At 36.5% G+C, this 23782-nt stretch overlaps 1 protein-coding gene across 2 annotated transcripts in view; it reads right to left on the reverse strand.

The window, feature by feature from the left end:
• Positions 1–1388: 1388 nt before the first annotated feature.
• The window catches only part of Socs6 (suppressor of cytokine signaling 6), a 29378-nt gene continuing 6984 nt past the window's right edge, over positions 1389–23782 (reverse strand). For both annotated transcript variants that reach the window (XM_076837104.2, XM_076837103.2), the window contains exon 2: positions 1389–7038. In XM_076837104.2, coding sequence (XP_076693219.2) covers positions 5307–6914 — 1608 coding nt within the window. In that variant the 5' untranslated portion in view covers positions 6915–7038 and the 3' untranslated portion in view covers positions 1389–5306. The remainder of the gene's footprint in view (positions 7039–23782) is intronic.

Below are 23782 nucleotides of genomic sequence, written 5' to 3' on the forward strand. Positions count from 1 at the left end.
ATGGTTATAATTCTCAGTAGTCTTCTCCTAAGCACATCCTTAGGGATCTGTCTAGGTCTGCACCTCCCACTTTGGTCTCCATACCAATAAAAGCAGTTCAGTCTTGTCCTCGGTGTCTGTTCATACAAAGCCCTCGATGGGATCACTACTCCTGCTTAACCTAAGAATGAAGTTGTATATAATCTGGATGTAGGTTTGGGGATCTTTATGACCTAACATCATAAAGACACTACTTTGGCTAAGTTTTTTACTTCATGTGGGGCTTTAATTATCAAAGAGTAAATGATTGGGAAATAAGGGGTAGTATGAAGCTATTGTCTTCTTGCAATATTTTATGTATTACATTCAAGAAAATAAACATCTGCATTATGTTTTTAAAATCAATTTTCCTCTCCAGGTATGAATAATATGCCAAAATACATTCTACTGCCGTGTATAACTAAAAAGAACAAATCCATTTTCCTGCTCATGGCGTAAGTAAATGTCTAGTCTCTTCCCAGTTCTTGAGCCCTGACCATTCTCCTCTGCTAACCCAAAGTATGACACTAACATTGTCAACTGGTGACAGCTCTGGAGAACGTTAAGGTTACAGCTCCACATTTTTTTGGATTCTATTAAAGTCAAAATATCTAACATTCTATACACAATCAGGTTAAAATTCATCTTTGAATAGCCATAATTTTTTTTAGAGAGAGAAAATTTTTTAAAAATATTTATTTTTCAGTTTTCAGTGGACACAACTACTTCTTTATTTTTATGTGGTGCTGAGGATCAAACTCAGCGCCCCATGCATGCCAGGCGAGCGCGTTTCCACTTGAGCCACATCCCCAGCCCCGCCATGATTTTAAAAGTGGTTCATTAAAAATACAGAACAAAATTTTAAAACAAATGTTTACCCAACATGTTTAAGAATTTTAAAAGCATAAAGTTAAATCCAGTAGACCTGAGAAATCTTATTAAAAAGGATTGCTAAATGACCTCTAAACACATGCATCTACACGGCCGGTTCTATTCCCACAAAATACTGTTAAGAAGGGACATGTTTCCTAAATATCACAATTCGAACACTTTATCACCCATCCTGGACCTCTTTGAGTGAAAGAGTTTGAATTTAGTGTGCTAGTTTGAATTCAGTCTTTCTGTTTGGTTAGATGTTCTCCTGCTTGCTCAATTCTGGTGTTTGGCACATCAGCACCACTGTGGACTCTTAATTCGACATCTTCCTTTAGTGAAAGAATTTTATTTTTCCCTTTTTACAACAAAACTTAGTGGCTCCCACTCTCCAGTATCTGACCAGTTTATGGGACATCCAGAATCTGCCTAGCTAACCAGATACTAATTCAAATCAGACACCATACCAGAATATTAAAAAGACTACCAGAGAGATCTTGTGAACGAAATTTTTATTTACACACTGTATCTAGGAGCAGATACATAAACTCTTATACAATTAATTTCCAAAAATGTGCAAGAAATTACTATAATTTGTTTACAAATCAAAACACATATTAAAATCAATGGACTTTGGATAGTTCGTTCTGTGGTGTTCTCAGTACAAATGGTACACACCTGATTTGAAACATACAGAAAAAGTGTAAACTACAGCAATCTGGATTGCAAGTATTAATTTCATGGCACTCCAACAACTATGAAATTTCTTTAACCCAACATATATACTATTACAAAATTCTATAAGAATTTCTCATCATCTCTGGATGTAGCATTTGGATAACTTTTCAGGAACAGTGACTACACATTTTGCCATGTTATGATTGATCAATAAAAAGGATGTTTATAAAAGACCTTTTTTTACAGGATTAAAAAAGTATTAAAAGAAACCAAATCTGTGATTACTAGCGTACCAACACCTTTAGAATTTTAAATTTATGGAACTGGCTATTGTTCCTTATTAGAGTATTCAACAAAACTATCTATTGCTGGTAGTGTGATTTCACTTTCAAATTAATATTTCACATTCAATGAAAAGCAATTAAGTTTTAAATCAAAATATATTATTTTGAATCATTCATAAAGCAATATCTCTCATATACTATGTGACACATACAATAATTAAAATTGGCATTCCAGAAAGCATTGTTAGAAAGATAGACCTGTGGCACTAGGAGACATTGCATAAACCTATTTAAGATTTTAGTAACTTTTATCCTGTTTCAATAATACTGGCTCAGAAAATATAACATATACTTTGTGTTTCATTTCCTATATGCCAATGATTTTGCCTTTTGGCACGTGATTTTCTTTAATGGCAAGAGGGCTGCCCTGGGTAGCTGGTTTCCTTAAAACTATTTTTAGTTCTAGGTCATTTCCTGTGATATAATGTGTGACTTTTTAAATTTTCATATTGCACCAAGCAGAAAGAAAACAGTTTTCCTTAAACAGAGAAAGGAGACATTTTTCAAGTATGTTCCACAGCTTTCTTTTCATTTATAAAAATGCATTGTCATAGTAAGTCTCAAAATAGCTTCCAGCCTCTACCAAGCTCTATGATGAAATATTTGATTTTAAAAAAAATTACCTCTGATCCATTTACTGTCACAAATGGACACAGCTTCCTGTTTTCCAGGAGGTCTGATTTCTTTTAAAGTACATACTTGAGAATCACTTACAAGTTGGGTCCATGTCACTTAAGTTCCCTTTCAACAGAATCCACAAACTTCAACAAATAGAATCTAGACCAAGCTATAGGATAAAGATTTCTCTCTTTCTCCCCTTTCCACTTTTACCAGACCATTTCAGTATCAGAAAAGCCAATCTTCCACATTATGTCAAACTGCCTAGGTCAAAAGAGGTACCTCTCTACATATAAGCAGCAAATTCTGCAATACACATTTCTGTTTGCAAATTTAATTTCTTGGCAAATACTTTGATTTTTATCTATATACTATATGAACGTAACAATTTCAAGTTGAATTATAATAGGGCATATTACTTTAAGGTATTTTGCATTATGAATACACCAAAGTACATAAAAAATTGTTTTTCCAAATTAGAACAGTATTGACTTGCCCTCCAAAAAACCACAAAATACAATTTAAAAAGCATTTGGATAAAGGTCAAAATAATCTTGACACTATATGGGCATATTTTAAGCACATGGCATTATGAGAAAATGCAGGGACAGGCTACATCCACAGAGATTGGTAGGTGTGGTCCCAAGGCCTCTGTACCGCCAGCTCACCGAGGACAGACAGACACAAAGAAGCCATCTCAACACTTACCATCAGCACAAGTGACTGTGACAATACCTGCCATCTAACATGGATGCACAAGGACTTCTAGATATATTTTAAATTTTTTAAAAATAAATAGTTTTGCAAAAATAGTTAAATGTCTTACATCAATTTGATTACAAGGTTACAACTCTGTAATAGTTCTTAATCCAAATAGCTTATAGTGAACACTTAAATTATATTATTATAGAATACGCCATATTCCATCTGATTGGGTGAAAACATCAAAAAATGAAAGGAGTCTTTGTAACAAGGTACAATCAATGTCCCACCAAAATGAAGTACCTTTCCCCATTTAAGTCAAAATACCAAACACTGTGATATGGCATTGTGCCTTTCCTTGGTAATATCTCAGTTCTGTCTCTTTAAAAAAAAAAAAAAAACAGGCTGTGGATGTAGCTCAGTGATAAAACATGTGCCTAGCATGAACCCCAGCACCTCCACTCCCACCCCCCCACAAAAAAACAAAAACTAAGAAAAAAGTGAGGATACAGAGATGTTTGATGACAATGCCAGCCACAGACCAAAGACCTTTACCCTTGTGTTTTAAAGAAGGGAAGACATGGGAAAACTTAAAGTGACACTGGAAGAAATGTCCAGCATTTTGCTTTAAGGCTTGTTTAGCTGGGAATGTTTTCTGAATGGAACAATCTGAAAATTAGACTATGTTGCAGAATTACAAAGTGAACAAACACTCCACACTCCAAAATAACTAAAAATTCTCAGGCATAATATCCCTTCCCATTGACTTACTCAAAAAGAGAAAAAACGAGAGGCCAAATTACTCTAGACTTGGTTCAATGAAAATAACAAATAAATGAAAAGCCTGTTCTGAAACTGCAGTGGATCCTGCAGGAGGCAGGCTTCTGTGTATCTATAGTTCTATTTTCATCTTTTTCTCATGTGATGCTCCACAATTTCCAAAATTTTTCAACTCAAGTCACTAAGGGTTGATTTTATTGGAGGCAGGAGAAAAGAGAAGTCAAATCTAGCACATTTTATTGTGACTACATAAAAGAAAAACATAAATCCAACTTTAAAGCAATCTTTTCTTTCTATTCAAATCAATTTCAAACTTTTTTTAATAAACTTTAACATTGTTAAACATTGAGAATCCAGTCCATTTATGAAAATTAGTTGTACAATCAAGTTCACCCAAGAATGTGTTGACTAAACTAAAGAAATCACAGATTAAACATTTAACCAAAGGAACAGTGCAGGCAACATGGAAACAACGCTCTCACGGGAACTGATCTCACTTCTGTAGTCACTGTTCCAGTCTATAGGTCTTTACACTATGCCAATTTGTACCCGGGTTTAATGACAGAAAAGGCCACGATTGCTAAATTTGTGGTATATATCTCTTTATGACTCTTAAATGTAAGGCCATTTATTAAAATGGACAAACCACAAGATGAAAATGAAGGCAACAGAAAAACACAAAGTTTTCACAACCAAAATATTAGCACAACTTTAAAAATAATTTAGAAGTTGTAAAGATATGTGGCAAATTTGCATCCCATTAACTAAGATGATGTCAATTAATAATTCTAAATAAATCTTTTTGAAATATGACATTAAAAAGTCATTTTCAGTGTATATGTAAATAGTTTTATCACACGTTCATTCAACAGTAACTTTTGAAAATGGGTCATTTAAAAAGACAAAGTAATTTTCATTCTGTAAGTTTCATTCAACTTTACTTAGGGTTGAAGACACATGAAATGTGCTTTTAATGCATAAAAATCACAGTGGATAGCAGCAAAGGACGGGGGGGGGCATCAAGGAGAATCTGATAATTCACATTGCGATTATTCTGCACACTAATGAAAGATTATTCACACTTCTAGAACCTCAAGACATCCCTTTTTAAAGAACCAAAATAAATCCAAGACACCTTGCAGACACTTCCCCACCCCTTAACAAACCGTTGACTCTTACACATAAAATTAAAAGTTATGGCAGCAAAAGATTCTGATGGCAATGAAAGTTGTAAACTGTATCTCAATCTCTTTTTCTTATTCCCAAAGTGCAAGATGCAGGGTTCTCAATCTTTCAGTAGTGCTTCTCCTGTAAATAATCCTTCATTTTGTTTGGCAAAGGCAGTTTCTGAATCAGGTCTATCCTGGTATACTGACGTATAACGAAACGACACAGGTACTGCAGAGAACGCACCTGCATGAACCGTGACACTGGATTGGTCAGTCTGACGGGGTAGGTTGCAGATCCAGGCAACCGAGACCTTGAATAACAAAAAGCTCCATTTTCAGAGTCCCTGATTGAATGCTCAATTAGATCAACTATGGACGTATGTCCTTCCACATCTGGTTGTTCATAAAAGCTAAACCTACCATTCGAGTGCTCGATTCTAGTGTGAAGTGTTTTACCATGGGAACGAAAGCTCAAGCTTAGAAGGTAACGGTCGTCAGAACTATCCCGAACAAGAAAAGAACCATCGGGCACGTTGGCTAGCTTCCCTTCTGCCTCCCAGCGTGTGATTGGTCCCCAGTACCATCCTTGTTTTGCAAGTTTCTTCAGCTCCTCCGTAAGGCTTGTCACAACCATGGGACCACTACTTTGCACAGAGTCATAAACCCTTGCCACCCCAGGGGCAGAGTTAGGATCAAAATTCAAATGACAGCGCATACTTTCAGCCACATGGGCATCTGTGCCCGTGAGCCCACTGAAGTTCCTTTGGATCTGATTAGTCTGCATTGGAGGTAGCAATGGCGAGAGCGGAGGGACCTCATCATGACTTGCTCTGGGGCTCTGCAACATGACTCCTGTGGTGCCAATCAACAAGCCATTCACTGACTGGTCCACAAAGATCTCTGGGGCAACAACTAGGTCCTGGTCTACCTGATTCTCATCTTCGGCAAAAGAGCTCCCTCCCACTTGAGGAGGAACCGCAGAGACCTCCATGGGCGAAGAAGTGTCCAGACAATAGCTGCGCGATCCTTCCAAAGGACACATCCCCTCGTCTAAAGGCACGGTGTACTGAATGTAGTCCTGAGGCACAAGTCCAATAACGACAGGCACATGTTCCTCCAGGTGGAGATGCAAGTCTCCGTGGGGAGAATCTGAACGCTTGAGGGAACCATTCTGCTCCTGGCACACAGTTTCAGCCTGAAGGTCATGGAAATCCTTTCGAACCCCGTTCAGCGCAGGACTTGGACTGGAAGAGTGGACCAAAGCTTTGACCCTCACCTCCATTTTGATACAGGTCTCCTCAGAGTTCGTGGGTCGGAGAGGCCAGGGCGTGGGGCTGTAGTGGTGACTGCGGAGGGAAGTGGACCTGATGGGCCTCTGAGCTCTGACGTCCTTGAAGACCACAGGAGCAGAGGAGGAGGAGAAGGTGTCCTCCTCAGCCAAGCCCCCCGAGGGCGTGCTGCCCTTGCCCTTGGGCTTCTGCTTCACAGAAAGTCGCCTTTTCAGGGTCCCCATCAGGCTCTCGCTCTTGGATCTGCCTTTCCCACCTTTCTCATCTTCGCTATTGATATCACAGCTGGCCATATCTTTACCGTAGCAGCTACCAAACAAGGAATCATCTTTTCCAAAGTCACTGGCTAGGGATGGCTGTTGTACTACCATGAAATCAGTGTCTTCTTTACTTTTATTCAAATTAAAAGACTTCCGGAAGGTTTTAAGACTAATTTTCTTCATTATGACTAGTTACCTAATCCAAGGGATTAATTTCTCACGGGAGTATCACACTCAAACATCTGGAAAGGCCGCAGTGCTGCATCTATATATTTTTCCAGCTTCATTTGACCACTGGAGCCATTTTCTAAAAAAAAAAATCAAAAGACAAAACACATTAAAATACCCACAAGTGATTTTGATTTTTCAAGTAGAACTTTCCACCAAAGTTTTCTTTTACTCAATTTTAATCTTTTAGTTTCTGAAGAACAACAACCAGTCTTTCCTTGAGATGTCAACTCTTTCAGTTTTTTCCTATTACACCCTGCATGGTAGATCACTGTCTGCTACACAGTAGGCATGTGGCAAATACTGGATAATATTTAAGAACAAGCCGGGCACAGTGGTATATGTCTATCACCTCAGTTACTGGGGAGGCTGAGCAGGAGGACTGGGCCAGCCTGGGCAATTTAGTAAGACCCAGTCTCAAAATAAAATAAAAAAGGGCCAGGAATGTAGCTCAGTGGTAGAGGATTTGCCCACCATGCATGAGGCCCTGGGTTCACCTGTACCCCCTCAACAACAGACATAAGAACAAGACCTCACCTATTTTATCCTTTTTATGCACCTTGCTTTTCTGTTTTTTTTTCTTTTGGCACTGGGGATTGAACCCAAGGGCGCTTAACCACTGGGGCACATTCCCAGCCCATTTTGTTGTTGTTGTTGAATTTTTTATTTAGAGACAGGGTCTCACTGAGTTGCTTATGTGTGAAACAGTGCTCATGTGTACCTTCAACACTAAATCTGACTACTTCCCTTCCTCTACCTATTTGCCAATCCATGAGGCACTACATAGAACTTAGAGAATACCAGCCAAACTCATCCTCCAACAACTTACACACATTCTAAATATTTAAACATCTTTAAAAATATATAAATAAAAAGAATCCATAATCTTCAGAAAATTGTCCATTTATTTTCACTAGTTCTTGCAGGGAAGGCTCATGCACTGTCACATTCCTAGCACAGAGAGGCAAAATGCCATAGGTTGAGCCCTTTTACCTCGTGCCTGAGCCCACTCAGCATCCTGGCAAATGACAACAGCTTGAACTCTGATCACAATCCTTAACTCACTCTGCATTTATTAAGCCCCTGTTTCACACACAGTACTGTATGGTTACCTGAAGACTAATAAATTATTTATGATCACCTAATCCAAGAGGCGAAACAGATGAAGGGATAAATTATAACATGAACCCATTAGAAAGAGTGGTAACTTAAGGATGCAGGTGAGAGAAGAGAGAGATCTGACAAATATTTGCTTTCAGTTATAGATAGCATTGGATTGGTATATAGCTAGAATCTGTATGAACACATACTAAGAACCACTCAGATCAAACAACCTATGGGGGATCAGCAATACCCTCTCCATTAAATAAAGCAACTTTAAAACCATCTTACTGTCATATACTGTATTTTTGAATAAGACAGAAAAAAATAAAATACTGACAAATACTGTGCTACATCTACATTAAGCTGTCCTCAGGTGAACTCACCACATACCACCTTCTACTCAATCACTAGGTGAGTGTAACTGCCCTTACAGCACAATCAGTAGCTAATTCCAAGGCGGTAAGTACTCAGATTTGAGTTAACCCCGCTAAAGGTGGGGTTCAAACAGTTCTGCTTCCCACTATCACATCCATACCAAGACTGGCAGCCACAGGAGAAGCAGCTGGTAGTTATCTACTTGAAAATTATTCCTTTTCAACTACCAATCCATATGTACCTCAATAGTAATAAAGAAATAAAATTCAATCCTAGACATTAGAAACTATATAAATTTCTATTAGACCATATGGTCTTTTATCTCTCTCTCACATTTTCCAGGCAAAGATTACTCTGGAATTTTTAAGAGTATCTATTTTTCTGTTTGCACTTCCAAAAATATATGCCATCTTTTTATAGGATTACCATCTGTCTTAAGCTTAAGTAAATGTTCTGAATTAGTTCTACTGCTTTTCTAATTGTAAAATTTTAAGTTTACACATGGTTTGAAAATATGTACAATGGTTCAAGGAAAAAGGTTTTAGATTCTTAAACTTTATATATCACGAACTCTTTTTTAAGGAATGATTTCAGGCAGCTGTAACATCTAATGCAAAACATCAAAACAAATCAAATTACTTACTTCCAGCAAAATGGCCTTATCATCCTCATTTTACAAATAAATTTAAAATTTATCTTAAATTAAAATTCGCCCAATGAAATGAAATGATTTGCTACTAGAAAACAGCAGATCCAGAATTGGAACCTGGCTGTGAACTGCAAGGCTGACTCTTTTCCTATTCCAACTGCCTCGTTTGTCTTCCTACCCCTTAAATCAGTGGCTCTTAAAACTTTCAGGCCCGGGATACCTTTACTTTCCTAAAACTTATTAAGAACACGAAAAGCTTTGTTTATGTGGGTTACAGCTACTGAAATTTATCCTACAAGAAATTAACAATAGAAGAGTTTAAAATATTTAATTAATAATTCATCTTCAAACAATATACTTATTAAGTGTTAACAGACCGCATTTCAGGGAAAAGAACTACACTGCCCTACTATAGAAGGCAGCGACAGAAGTGGCACTGCTTTACATGTTCAGTCTCTTCTGCCACTCAGAGGAGACAGCTGGACTTACTCCGCTTCGGCACTGACTATCTCACAACATGTTGTTTTAGTTGGAGTGTAAGAAGAAATCCAGCCTAGTTTTGAGCTATACTTGAAAAAGGAGGACTGTATCTTATTTATAACCTTTTCATATCATTGTGGATATTGTTCTTTGATATTATACCAAACCTCAACAAGTGACAATTGCTTAAAAGTTAATCAGGGCTGGAGATATAGCTCATTTGGTAGAGTGCTTGCCTTCCATGTTCAAGGCCCTGGGTTCAATCGCCAGCACCACAAAAAAAAAAAAAAAAGAACGGTTAATCACATTGCAAAATCTGCAACCATATCAAAAATCATTTTCTCTATTACAGTCTATCGTGCATCTTAAATCAACCTTTTTCACATGGGTGATTTTGTAACATCATCTATTAGTTATTTCATCACAAAGTCATGTTTGTGAATGTCACTGATCTCCTTAGAACACTCTTTGGTAGTGGGCCAGTGTGACTTGTGCTTAGAAGTCTGAACTGTTCTACTGGCAACAATACCATTTGCTATTCTCAGGGAAGTCACAAGGCTCACCTTGATCATTTACAAAGTGTCTACTAAAACAAGTTGAATAGTGTATCTTTCAAGTATTCTTTTAAGAAAAAGTAATTTTTTTTTTCATGAAAAAGGTAGTAGATGCAGTCAGTAACTCTAACTGTGGCAGTAAGCACTTCCCCCTGAACTAGCCTTCCTTCTTGTTTAGTATGCAGTTGTGCTTTCTAAATACACCCATTTCAAGGTAAGGATTGTAAAAAGATGTGTACTCAAGGCAAAGACTTAATGAAATTAATATTTTTAGCTTCATCAATGGCACAATCAAGCATGACAGGAATTTTCTTTCATATTTTTGTTTTGTTTTACCAAATTGCTTGTTAATAAAGAATACATGACCATTATTTAAGTTCACTACTATTACTTAAGTTTGCTACTATTAAGTTTGGCGCCATTGCCTTGATTTGTTTTTGCACCATCCATAAAACTTGATATAGTAAGAAAGGCAAATTATATCAACATTATTATAAAAGGGGATCTACAGACCACAGTTTAAGAACTGCAGACTTTAAAATCTCTGTGAAGACAGTTTAAAACAACAAAGAGAAGAAAGGATACAGACAGAGCAAAGCAGCCATACAGGAAGTAAGCAAGCTCACACCATTACGAATATCCCTCTGCAGCATCTAAGGGTGCATTATCTACTTTTGAGACCCTTCCATTTCAGTATCTTGGATTCTATTCCATTGTACCTGAATCTGTGAGTAATTTGCTATCCTGTTGGTAAAAAAGGAAAAGTACAGGTACTAAGTCTTTCCAGACAGAGCTAGGCAAAAAAAAAAAAAAAAAAAAAAAAAAGACAGTAAAGCAAGTATAATACAAAATAGGCCAGAATTTAGGTTTCAACAGATTTACTATGCCAATAAATATAAACGGGATAAATTCAACTTTTACAAGAACAAGATTTTAGATCTAGTTTAAAAAATTATCCAATTAGATGCTGTATGGAAATGGACACCCTAGTAAAACAAACTGTCTTCAAAAACTTTCAGATACTGAAACACTGAAGCCTTTTTTGTGCTGCTGTCCTCTTCACCGCCCCTGCAATGTTCTTATTCCATCAGCTCCACTGTGTTCAGTATGTTCTACCTGAGGGCATGACCTCTATAGTATGGTCAGTTATAGCCCCAGTATCTAAAATAGTTCCAGGGCATGGCTGATGCTCCGACCCACCATATTACAAATTTAAATTCATTACATGTAAACAAATATCTAACAAAATTATTCCTTCAACAATAGACCTAAATGATTTGTGAATACTAAATAGAGATACTAAATTTTTTTCCTATATAATTAAGTTGTAGGCAAAACCTCTCTAAAAAGACTAAGGAAATAGTATTTAAAAGAAAAAAAAACAACAACTATTGAACAAAGATTGCTTTACAAATGCCACTAAATTCTAATTCTACTTAAAAGAAGTGCCGAACTAGAAATCCTAGGTGATGCATTATGTAAAGACAGAGTTTATACAGTTCAGGCTGACACAGAATTCATTCAATGCACACTTAAAGGAAAGACATTTAGAAATTAAAGGCATATATTTACCTATTTTAATTCAAAATAAAATGATTAAAGCACATAAGTCCCTAGACAGTGAAGTTTTTCAATTAACCAAAAAATGCCAATCCTGAATAATTTTGAAAAAAATATCCTCTAATAGAAAAGAGTGGAAAAAGACATAGCAACAAACGAACTGAAGTAACAATACAAAATAGTATCATATTCTGGGAAACTGCACACACTGTAAAAAAGGGCACACTACAAAAGATACAATCCACAAAGAACACAAAAACGGCCAAAAAAATCTGTATATATAAAATGGAACAGCATTAAAATGTCTTTTAGCACAATAAAATAAAATAAACAAAAGTGAAGAATACAGAGGATTTAAATTACTTATTTTATCTAACAGATATATGGCATACTTTTCAAGATTGTATGGACTAGTTACTATGTATCACAATATATTCAACCACAATGAGAAAATCTTAGTAAATTAAAATAAAAGACCTCATTATTTGGCCACAAAGCAATAAAAGTAAGGAGAAAAAAGTTAAATGGATTAAGTCAGAATCACCAAATATAAATAACTCAAGTCAAAATCTCAAAATGAACAAAATGGTAGACTACTTAATAAACTACCATAATAAAAAGCTACATGTAGTTCTACAAGACCCTGAAACAACTCAGAAAAATTTCAAAGTTTCAAACCTCTACAAACTAAGCAGTAAAGAATTTAAGAAGAAAATCAAGAAGTCAGCAATTACAACAACAAAAAGAAAATGTAGAAAAAGTTAAAATAAATGCATAAGTTAATGAAACAGAAAAGAAACAGTTTAAAACACTAAGAGTTGATTATTTGTTCAAACAACAGAAACCTAGTCAACAACTACTGGCATAATGAAGAAAAAATGTCCTCATATAAAACTGGAAATGGACAAAGCAATAATCACAGACTTATGAGGAATCACAATATGTGAGTACTATGAAAATAAATTTGAAACTCAGATGAAAAGGACAATTTTATAGCAAAATAAATATTGCTAAAATTTCCAACATTAGAAGTAGGGAAGCAAAAGAGTCAATAACTGTCAATTAAAAAAATAAAACTGAAAACCTTACCAAAGAGTCACTATGGTCTCTTCTCTTGGGGAGAAAAAGTGACAGATCAAAAAGATAAGTCCAATACTCAACTCACTACACCACTGGAGAGGACAAAGGGAAAAGAGCTCCAAATTTATTTTTGAAGTCAACAGAATACTGATACCAAAGACTGATTAAAAACCAAAAAAACCAATCTCACTTCTGAACACTGAAGTACAAACTGCAAACAGCAGCAGTAGTGGGAAACAATTCAACCAGATAAGAGAAGCCACCGGAGTGCTAATACGGCTCTCTACTTGTAAAGCCAAAATTAAACTTGAGGAAAACTGCAAACATATATGACAAATTAAGTTCTGTAACAGACTATGCTGGTAGCAATCAGTAAGAGAAAGGCAAAAACCCTACACACAAATGGGAAAAATATACAAATAGTTCACACAAAAAATGGAAGGAATGAAAGAAGAAAGGGAAGAAAGTAAGCAAAAAAAGAAAAAAGCAAGAAAAACAATAAAAAAAAAAATGAAGTGGCCAATCAATATCCTGAAATATTCTCAATTCATTCATCACCTAATCAAAGAATCTGGGATAATGGAAACTGTCTTGTACTTTAATTGTGGTGGTACTTCCATGGCTGAACACATCTGTCAAAAGGCAACAAGCTGGGTACTAAGAAAGGTGACTTCACTGAGAATAATCTCATTTTTTTTAATGCACTAAAAAGAAATTCAAACACAAAACAAGAAAATATTTTACCTGTGTGAAAAGGTTAAATCTATATATATAATACAATATTGGAAGGGACATCCCAAACTAGACATTTATAACTAATGGTTGAAGTGTAAATTGATACAAGTTTGTAAAACACCATTTGGAAATTTACATTGAAACTAACTTCATGCATGTTTTAACCAAGTAATTATTTGACTAGAAATTTGTCTCTTGGATATACACTCATGCCAAAAGAAGACATACGGTCAACAATGTTCTCTCTAGCATTATTTTTTAAAGTTGTTTTACTTGATAATTTGCCTAATAAGGGTAAATACATACTACATACTGGCCTGATATGTGCCAGGCCTTGATTTCAGCTTTCTGAAGATATTGTGTCTTACTGAGCTTCATGATCTACAATACCTTATAAACTCAGCACTATGCAGGAGCCAGTTATGACACTGTGGAACCGCCTGTCTATATTTATTAAAGTCCCAGCTTCATTTAGGAGTTGGATAATCTTAGGAATAATAGTACCTATCTCTTGGGTTAGAGATGGAGTTAAATGTGCTACTGCATGTGATGTCCTTAAAATAATGCATGTGTTAGAAGTATTTGCAGCTAGCAGTGGTACTAAGATTCTCAGTGTACAAACGGGAAAGCAGAGGCACAGGCAGATAAAGCCACTTGCTTAAAACTACAACTGATCAACGGATTCTAGAGCTCACTAAATCAATACACACACTTTTAACTGCATAATTTATTTTATAAGAAATATGAAATTAACCTAAATTGAAGGAAATAACAATCCACATTAAAAATTAATGGCCTACTTTTCTGAATTATGATGACCACAATGTCAAACACATAGAAGTCCCAACATACTTGACTCAGGAAAGCAAGCTATGAAACAACGCAGAGATGACCCTACTCATGTGCACATTTGTACACCTAAATGTGCACATTCAGTGTCAGAGCATTTAATTCACAGAGTGAATACAGCTCTAAAGAATTCAAAAAGGGATCAGCAAGCCCAGTTGAAATTCCCGTTCTCATTAATTCTTTCAGTAACAACTGAGCAAGTTTAACATTACTACAAAACAACTACCCCCTTCCATACCTACTAAAGAAAATATAGCAGTCTAGATACAGGAACGCATCTGTGTGTCCATCACCTGGTATCAGGAAAGGCAGAACCTGAGTTCCTCAGGGCCAGAGGTAATCAGCTCTCCAGTCTTCCCAGTGCTTAACTTCACGACACAGAAACTCCCCTCATGCCTTGCCTCCATGTCCCACACTCGTCCAGTCTTCTGCTTCCCTCGTCAACCACAACTTGAGGCTCTTCCAGTGGCTCTGCTCTCTGTGCCACCAGCAACAAAAACTTCATCCAGCCACTTCCCTGATACCCAAACCACGGCACCCTTAAGTTCAGTTCACGTTGTACAGCAGTGGTTTTCATCATTCACTATGATTTCCACAGATTTCCTTAATTTTTGCCCAATTCTTGGCATCCTTTGTCTCCCTCATTTTATCATTCCAGGTCACAACTTTGTCTTGACAATTACAAAACACTACACTTCCTGGAAAAGTCTGAAGACTCAAGCTGCAAACAATGGTCGAAAATAGGGGTGGACTCAGAAATGTGTTTCTACTGTAAAATTGTAACTCTCACCCCGGGAGGTCAGAATGTAGTAAAAATGTACATTTACCTTCTTTGCTGCTCATAAGAACTCCATTTAGCAGAGACTATTTCATCTCCATTTTACAGAAAAACAAACCAAACTTTTGATAGTTTAATACTTTGCTCAAAGTCACAAGGAAGCCACTCATACTGTGAAGGATGCATACAAAAAGGTCTTTAAACTATTTGTCATTAGGGAAATATAAATTAAAACTGTAAGGAGATTCCATTCTTTACACTGCCAGCTGAAAAGATGGAACATGATGTGTGCTACTATGACATGAAGCACAGTGAATAGTAGCCTAGGGATTGATGGTACTGGGGCCACTCTCCTGAGCTCACACTGCAGCTGTCACTTTCTAATGACCTGGATACTCATGGCTGGTTTCCTCATCTGGAAATGCAGATGAGAACAGCATTTGCCTAGGGAGATTCACCTCTGGAATGATGGAGTTAGGAGGTCCATAAATCCTCTCCCCAAAGCTAAGTATAAAGCTGGATTAAACCACCAAAAGCAACCCTTTCAGCACAGAAGAGATAAGCAGCATACCCCAAACTAAGACACTTAATGCACAGAAACTAGTGACCCTGAGTAAGGCAGAGGGAAGCACCCCTACAAAGGGAGCAGGAACCATGGAGGCAGAGGAAGGACGCATTAAAAGTGCTGAAAAAATTTTTTAAAAAAACTGTTAACCAAGCATTTTATGTTCAAAACAATTCAAGGGTTACCAGGAAAAATTAAACATGAAATAAACACATTCCTCTATAGAAAAGAGGCTGAGTAAATATGTTGCTAGCAGGCCCGTCATATAAAATAAAAATATAAACATATATATATACATATATATATATGGAAGTGCTTCAAATTCAAAGACAGTAACCTTTGGTGATAACTGGAAATGATAAACACATACATTAATGCAAAATACTGCATCTCTTCTTCTTTAAGGAACATGAGATGGTATAAATCAATAACTATAACACTACTGAAGTCATAACACGTTACACACAGATGTAATATTGTGAAATGGCATGAAGGAATTCAGGAAGCAACAGTTAGTAGTTAAAGCTAAATGTCCACATCTTACCAGAACCAATATTATTTTGAAGTAAACTGTGACAACTAACAATACATACAGGGATCTATGGAAGAATTGCAAAGAAAACTACTCCAAAAATATTGTTTTAAAAAAAGCCACAAGATGAATTAAACTGGTGCTAAAATATGTGCACTGAACACAAAAGAATGCAACACAGGAACAAATAGAAATAAGAAATAAATTTTTAAAAATCCAAAAGCAAAACAATAGGTATAAATCTAAAACATCAATAATTACAGTAAATGTGATGTGCTGAACCCATTACTCCAGGAGTCAGCAACTACAGTACAGTGTGTAGGCATAGGCCACCATCATGCTTTTTGCAGCATTCATGAAAATCCTCAGCAAACCCCATACTTAACAATCAAAGGACTGAGCCCTGCTCCAAGAGTGAGAACAAAGGAAGGAAGCCTGTGCTCACCGCCTCCAGTGGACACTGGACTGAGGGGTTAAGCCAGAAAAAACAGTAACAAAATGCATCCAAACTGGAAAGTAAAAAGCATAAAACTACCTTCATTCACAGCTGACATAATTTTTTATGTAGAGAAGCTTAACACAACTATGTGTCTATAAATCTTGTACCAACAACAGAATTGCTAGCAAACAAAAATCCTTACCTCACACCATATGTAAGAATTAATTAAAAATGCATCACAGAACTAGATGTTAGAGCTAAAACTATAAAATTTCAAAGAGAAAACTTTTGTGATGTTGGTTTGGGCAGAGGGTTCTCAAAGGTAATATCATAAGGCACAATATTACATTAAAAATTATGAGACTTCAATTAATTTTTAAAAAATTAAAAATGTTCATGCTTCAAAACAAACAAAAGAATGACAAACTACAGATTTGGAGAAAATATTTGCAAACCATAACTGACAAAGGACTTGGACCAAGTTCTTTATATAAAGAACTCTCTTGACTAAGGCAAATAACCCAATTTTACAAATGAGCAAAAGGTGAGGTCTAGTTCAGTGGCAGAGCATAGGCTAATGTGCCAGAGGCCATGGGTTCAGTTCTCAGAAACACAAATGCATACAGAGTGAAATACCTGAGTAGAGCTTTCACCAAAGATTTACAAATGGTTTAAAAAGCACATGAAAAGGTCTTTAAACTATATGTCATTAGGGAAATATAAATTAAAACTGTAAGGAGATTCCATTCTTTACATTCTCTCTAAAATGAAAACAGCATATCATGTGAAGTTAAGGATGTAGAGAAAATGGAAACCTGATATGCCACCGACATATATAAAGAAATGAATGATAGGGCTGGTGCATTTCAGACCTTTATCAGGTCACACGGATCATCTTGTTTCTTTTTTATAGCTGCATAGTACTTATGCCTCATTATGCATGTGTGTGTATGGGGGGTAGTACCTGAGAAACTCAAGTTTCTCCTTTTCATTTCAGTCAAATTTATCAGTCTTCCTTTTATTATCTGCCCCTTTTACTGCCTGAAGAAATTTCTCTTACATTGAAATACACATTCTTGTGTATTTCCTACTTAAAAAAAAAAAAAAAAAGTAGTAAAGCTTTGTTTTCCCCTAGTTAATACAATATTGATTTATGTATGAGGTAGGAATTTAATTTTTTCCACATGGATAACCAACTGGCTTAACACATTCATAGAAAAATACTGACCTTCATTGCACCTAGACAGTAATGTTTCTAATGATATTCATTGCTGAATATAACTTTAATTGCAAAAATTTATTTGACAATATGAAACTTTTAAAAATCATACTTTCACCTAACAATGCTATTTTATGTATCTTCAAGAAATAATATGAAATCAAACCATAACAATGTTCCCTGTACTGTGATTTTAAAAAGAGTCTAAAAAATCAGAACATCCTAAGCCCAACAGTTACGAGAACAGTAAACACAATCCTTGCATATCTACACAATGGAACTTTAGGGAACCAAGAAAATTGATAAGTGTACAGTTATAAATAACATGGGGAAAGTTCATATTGTTCATTTGTTAAGTGCAAAAACACAGGAAACAAAATTATATGTAAAGTGTGGTCTCAATTATGTAGAAAGAATAGGGAGGAAAATTGGATCAGAAAGAAGTACAGCAGAACTATTAACAGGATGACAAATTATTCACAAATGTTAATTTTTAATATTTCATTTGGAAAATATTCTGCATTGAACATGTAGTGCGTTTATAAGAATAAAGTCTACAGGTTTTTTTGTTCTGAAACTGCTTTAAGGAATGGCTGAGTAAATCCACCAAGTTAAAGCAAAATGCTTTCCTTGGCTTTTAGTTATATCACAACCAAATAATAAATATTAGATGAGACTATTATTTTTGCTTTTTTAGGACCTAGACAGTCTCCTCCTCCTTATTCCATGTAAAATTATTTTCTGCAAAGCTGAAATGACAATTTCATACTGGTGTATGTGTGTAGAGCTATATAGATATAGACAAAGAGACACACAGACACACACAAACACATGTAGTCAGGAACTGGTCTTAAATATTCAGAGTTTAAATAATAAGAATGATAAACCTGACAACTTTTGAATAACACTCTACCCTCCTAACTATATTCCACAATTAATTACTGTATCCACTCCCTGGCATATACCAAACCTCCAGTGCTGTTCCACTCCTGGCAAAAACACAGCACTGGTTAAACCCAACCCTTGCCTTCACCAGGCCTCCACCCACACTGATGAATGTGGATGGGAAACAACCACCCTGACTGCTCTCACGACCACACACTTCAGGTGGATCCTCAATACTGCCTGGAGATCAGACTGCACTTCCCTGATCCACTCCCCCAATCCATTCTGACCATTCCACATCATCATCACCTTTCCTCACACTGTAATGCCTGCTCTCCATATTCAGCCTCAGCTGATGCCCAAATTCCAACATCACTGAGAAAACCAAGGACATCAAGAAGAAACTGGACTCGCCCAGCACATCTATCCACTTGGTGACATCTGTTCCACATCCACCTCCTCCCAGCTCCTTTCTGAAGGCAGCCACCCTCCATATGCACACTTCATCTCCTAACAATTTTCCTGTTTCTCACATAAAAACCAACTAGTCTTGACCCCACTCCCCCACCAGCCATGGTTCCATCTCTATAACCCCCTTAGCAGCACAACACCTGGAGAGAATTGTGTGAACTCAGAGAGCTAAAATGCCTCCCCTCTGGTTTTCTCCTGCAGCCACAGCAGAGCTTTCTCCACATCCAGCACAAAGAAACTCCAGCATCAGTGCTCAGCCTTCTTAAATGCTCTATTTAGCTCCTTTGGCCACTCCTCTTTCCCTGACACCACTTGACCTCTTTGCTGCAAGGACACCATGCTCAGGGTCACTCCTCAGACTCCTCTGCAGGCTTCCCTCAGACTCTCCATGGAGCTCCGCAGCTCTCAGGCTTTGGTCCTCTCTTCTCCATCTATATTCACTTGCCTGATAATTTCACTCATTCTCATAGTGCTAAACAGCATCTGTGTGCCACCCACTCCCAAATTCTTATCTCTTTATTCAAGACTAATATTCAAACCCCTCCTTGATGTTGCCACTTGAGTGTTTTATAGGTGTCTGAAACTGCAAGTTCAGCACTAAATTCCAGGTCTTACCCACCCCACTTTCAAACCAGCTCTGCTTGTAAGATCTCCTACTTCCACTTATGGTTACTTCATTCTTCCAACTGCTCAGATCAAGACATCAGAATCAGCGGGGCAGAGTGGCACACATCTGTAATCTCAGTGGCTCAAGGGGATGAGGCAGGAAGATCACAAGTTCAAAGCCAGATTGAGCAACTTGGCGGCGAGGCCCTGCCTCAAAATAAAAAAATAAAAAAGGGCTGGGGGTTGTGGCTCAGTGGTTAAATACCCCTGGGTTCAATCCCTGTAACCAAAAAAAGTCCAAAATCACCTTGGTTCCTTTCTGTGATACTTTACATCCAGTATGTCACATATCTCACTCTCATCTACCTTTAAAATACATGCAGAATCCAGCCACTTTTTACGACTCTACCCAGACAACTGTCCTCTATCACCTGTGTTACCATCACAGCCTCCTCATTCGTTTTCTTGCTTTCTCCTTTGGTGTGGTTCAGTCTTCTCTCCAATGGCACCAGTGCTCAGGGAACTGGGACAGATGCTGACACTGGCTACTGCTATGACCCTGAGTAATAAAGACCTTTTTCTCTGATGCTGGAATCCCATGATCTCTGCCAGCATCCATGAAACTTAGCAAGTTAACTTGTTAACATGTCAGCTTACATGTAAGGTAAAACAGAAGATTCTTGGTACCAGGGATTGAAACCAGGGGTGCTTAACTACTGAGTAACACCTCCAGCCCATTTTTATTTTGAGACAGGGTCTCAGTTGCTTAGGCCTTTATAGTTCTTGACAAGTACATAAAAGTAAAAATAACTGATGTATAATAAACATAATAAAATTGCCTTGACTTCTTTCAGGGCCTACAGATCTTACACTAAGCTCTTCTTTGAAAAGCAATAGGAAATGTTTGCCTGGTTACAAAGGTGGATACAAAAATTAAATATAACCAAGTTAAGAAAATGAACTTAAAAGTTCCCACATATTTTAAAACTGAATAAATTTAAAATGAATTTATATTTGCTATTTTTAATGGTTCACTCATACTTTGTAGGCTACTGACAACCAAAACATGGGGTAGTTCTTACCCAAGTCTGCAGGATGATACTGAGTGAATCTCCTTTCTGAGTCTGTATTCCCATATAAAATGAGATTAATCTCTAAAGCATGTCCAATTCTAAAAGTATCTGATTCAATGAAAATAATAAAAAAATGCAGAGAACTAGCTATTTAACCTGCACAGGACTTTTCCGTGAACATTTCTTAGCATCTTTCACTGTAACTATGCTCAATACCTTCCTGTTAAAGTGAATGTGAAGTATGTTCACAACTTCAATCACCAAAAACTGTTAATGGAGCCAGCTTATAAGATTTTAATCTATAAAGTAAGTTTTCAGCTCTCCTCAGATTTTTACATAGTGTAATTAAAAAGCAGTGCACTTATGTACCAACACATCACTTTTTTGTATAGATACATACTGAATTTCTAATGTATACATTTTTACATTTGTCTAGGCACTTACCTACTGAAAGAAGTATATTTTAAGAAATATTTGGTCTTGTCTTTGGTTCCTGACACCAATCTCCTAAGTGACATTAAGAATATTTTGTTATTAATAACAAGTCTTTTTCAAATACACCTGAGTTTACAATGATGAGGTGATTTAGAGTGGGGCTCCTAGAAAGAACAAGCAACCACAGTGGGGGAGCTTTCAGCCCCAACCTACAGCAGAGGCAGAAGGGAAAAGATGGAGATCAAAAAACAGAAGATCCAAACACTCTGACCAAATTCAGAAAGCTCTGGACTCAGGAAAGCAGTGAGAGGGAGGGGTACCTAAAAGGGCACAGAAGCCCTTACCTTGCCATGTGCACCTTTCTGTTTGGCTGTTCCTGAATTGTATCCTTTGTAATAAACCAGTAAATAAAAGTGAAGTGTTTCAGTGAGTCCTATGAACCATTCTAGTAAACTGCTGTGTCTGAGGAGGAGGCCATGGGAGCTCCTGACTTACAGCCAGCCAGTCAGGAGCAGCAGCCCAGGACTTGCAACTGGCACTGAAGTGGAGGCAGGCTTGTGCACCAAGCCCTCCGCCTGCAGGGTCCGTTCTAACACTAGACAGCATCAGAACTGAAAAGAAAGAGTTTTCATGTCAGAGAACTGGTTCAAGTAGCAATAAAAATGGCTTATTTCTTCACTGTGTATTTCAGACTGGGTTTTCTATAACTATTATACATTTTTGACAAACTGATAGTTCACTCAATCTGAAATCAGTGAAGACTTCGGAAGCACTGATAAAGAAAATCATGTTCATGTACCCAACCGGGTACAGGGGCCCACACCTGTAATCCTAGCTATTTGAGACTGTGGCGGGAAGAGCACAAAGTTCAAGGCTGGCCAAGGCAATTTAGTAAGACTTGTTTCAAAAACTAAAAGGGGATAGGGATGTAGCTCAGTGACAGAATGCCCCTAAGTTCAATATTCAGTAACATAAAAAAAAAAAAGGAATGAAAGAAAATATAGCACCCCCAACTTATTAAGATCCTTCAACGATCCCGACACTCTCCCTACCTTATTGACTAAGGTACAATCAGGTGACCCTTTGAAATAATGTAATAAATCCTGACTTCTAGAATAAGAAATGTGAAACATTTTAAATGTAGTTGTTTTAATACAGTTTCCCTATATATAAACATAACTGACAATTACAAATTAAAACCAATTAACATTTTAACAAATGCTAATAAAAATATTTTAGCTGAAAAATATTACAAATTCCTTAAAAACCTTACTACTTTCATTGCCTATGGGAAAGTATAACTTCACTGATTAATCTACCAAGCAGAAAAGAGCCTTTAAGAATTTTTGACAAAATGTGAACTATTAACAGAGTCCAAAGAAGAGCTGTTTTGCTATTTCTGTGTTGACTCAGGGTCAGATACTATAGCAAATAGGGCTGTGAAGAAGTCCTTCATCAGTTTTCATTCTCAAGATTGAAACATATAAAAATCTCTTAAATATACTATTAAAACAAAAATCTTAATTCTGAAAAGCAATATGTACATAACTTTTGAAAAGTAACAAAATTGCTTTGACGGCTCTCTGAACCTTAAGATCGTAATACAAAAGCTCCAATTTAAAAAGCAATTTGTTAATTATTCAAATGCTTCTATATATGAATATATAAGATATTTTCATTTAGTTTGCACTAGAGAATATGTGCTTTCAGTTAAAAATAATCTTCTCATTTTCCGAAGTGCTACCCAAATTAAGAATGGGGTTTTAGTGCAGATTTGGGATGTAAAAGGTAATTCATGCAAGATTTATTATTAAATGTACATTAACAGCCAATGTAAACCTCATTCATTGATCATTAGAACTATAGGGGATCTCAGATAGCAATAACTATCCAACTTAATAAGAGTCCTATTAAGCAAATAACATAAAGACCTTACAAAATAGAAGGATTATTTCCTTTGTAATAAAACTTGAGTGTCATAAGTAATCATGAGTGAATTCCCAAATATGAGATCTCTGTTTTTAAAAAGACCCAACTTCAAATAATTCATGTTACCCATTATAGATCAGTAGGCATTTCATAAATTAAGTTACCAGAGATCAGTAACATAGATGTGGCTTCAGGAGATGATGAAATGAAAACTCATTACAATTATTTAAAGAAAAATTACATTCGGCTTCCCTCAAAATAAAGGTTTTAATATTCACCTATGCTAGCAAACCAAACAAAAACTATTAAAAAAGAAAAAAAAAAGAGAGAAAGATATTGATTAAACATGTACTTTTTGATCTCCACTATCACCCTGACACACAGACAATGAAAGCTAGAAAGCAAATTACAGTCAATGATAACACTGTAAGTTGGCTTAGACAAACTGGAGGAAACTAAAATCTAAGTCAAGGCTTGGCATGCACCTCAGGGGTCGAATACTTGC

The sequence above is a fragment of the Callospermophilus lateralis genome, chromosome 17 (genome assembly GCF_048772815.1).
Source record: "Callospermophilus lateralis isolate mCalLat2 chromosome 17, mCalLat2.hap1, whole genome shotgun sequence".
In the NCBI taxonomy this organism is placed as follows: domain Eukaryota; kingdom Metazoa; phylum Chordata; class Mammalia; order Rodentia; family Sciuridae; genus Callospermophilus; species Callospermophilus lateralis.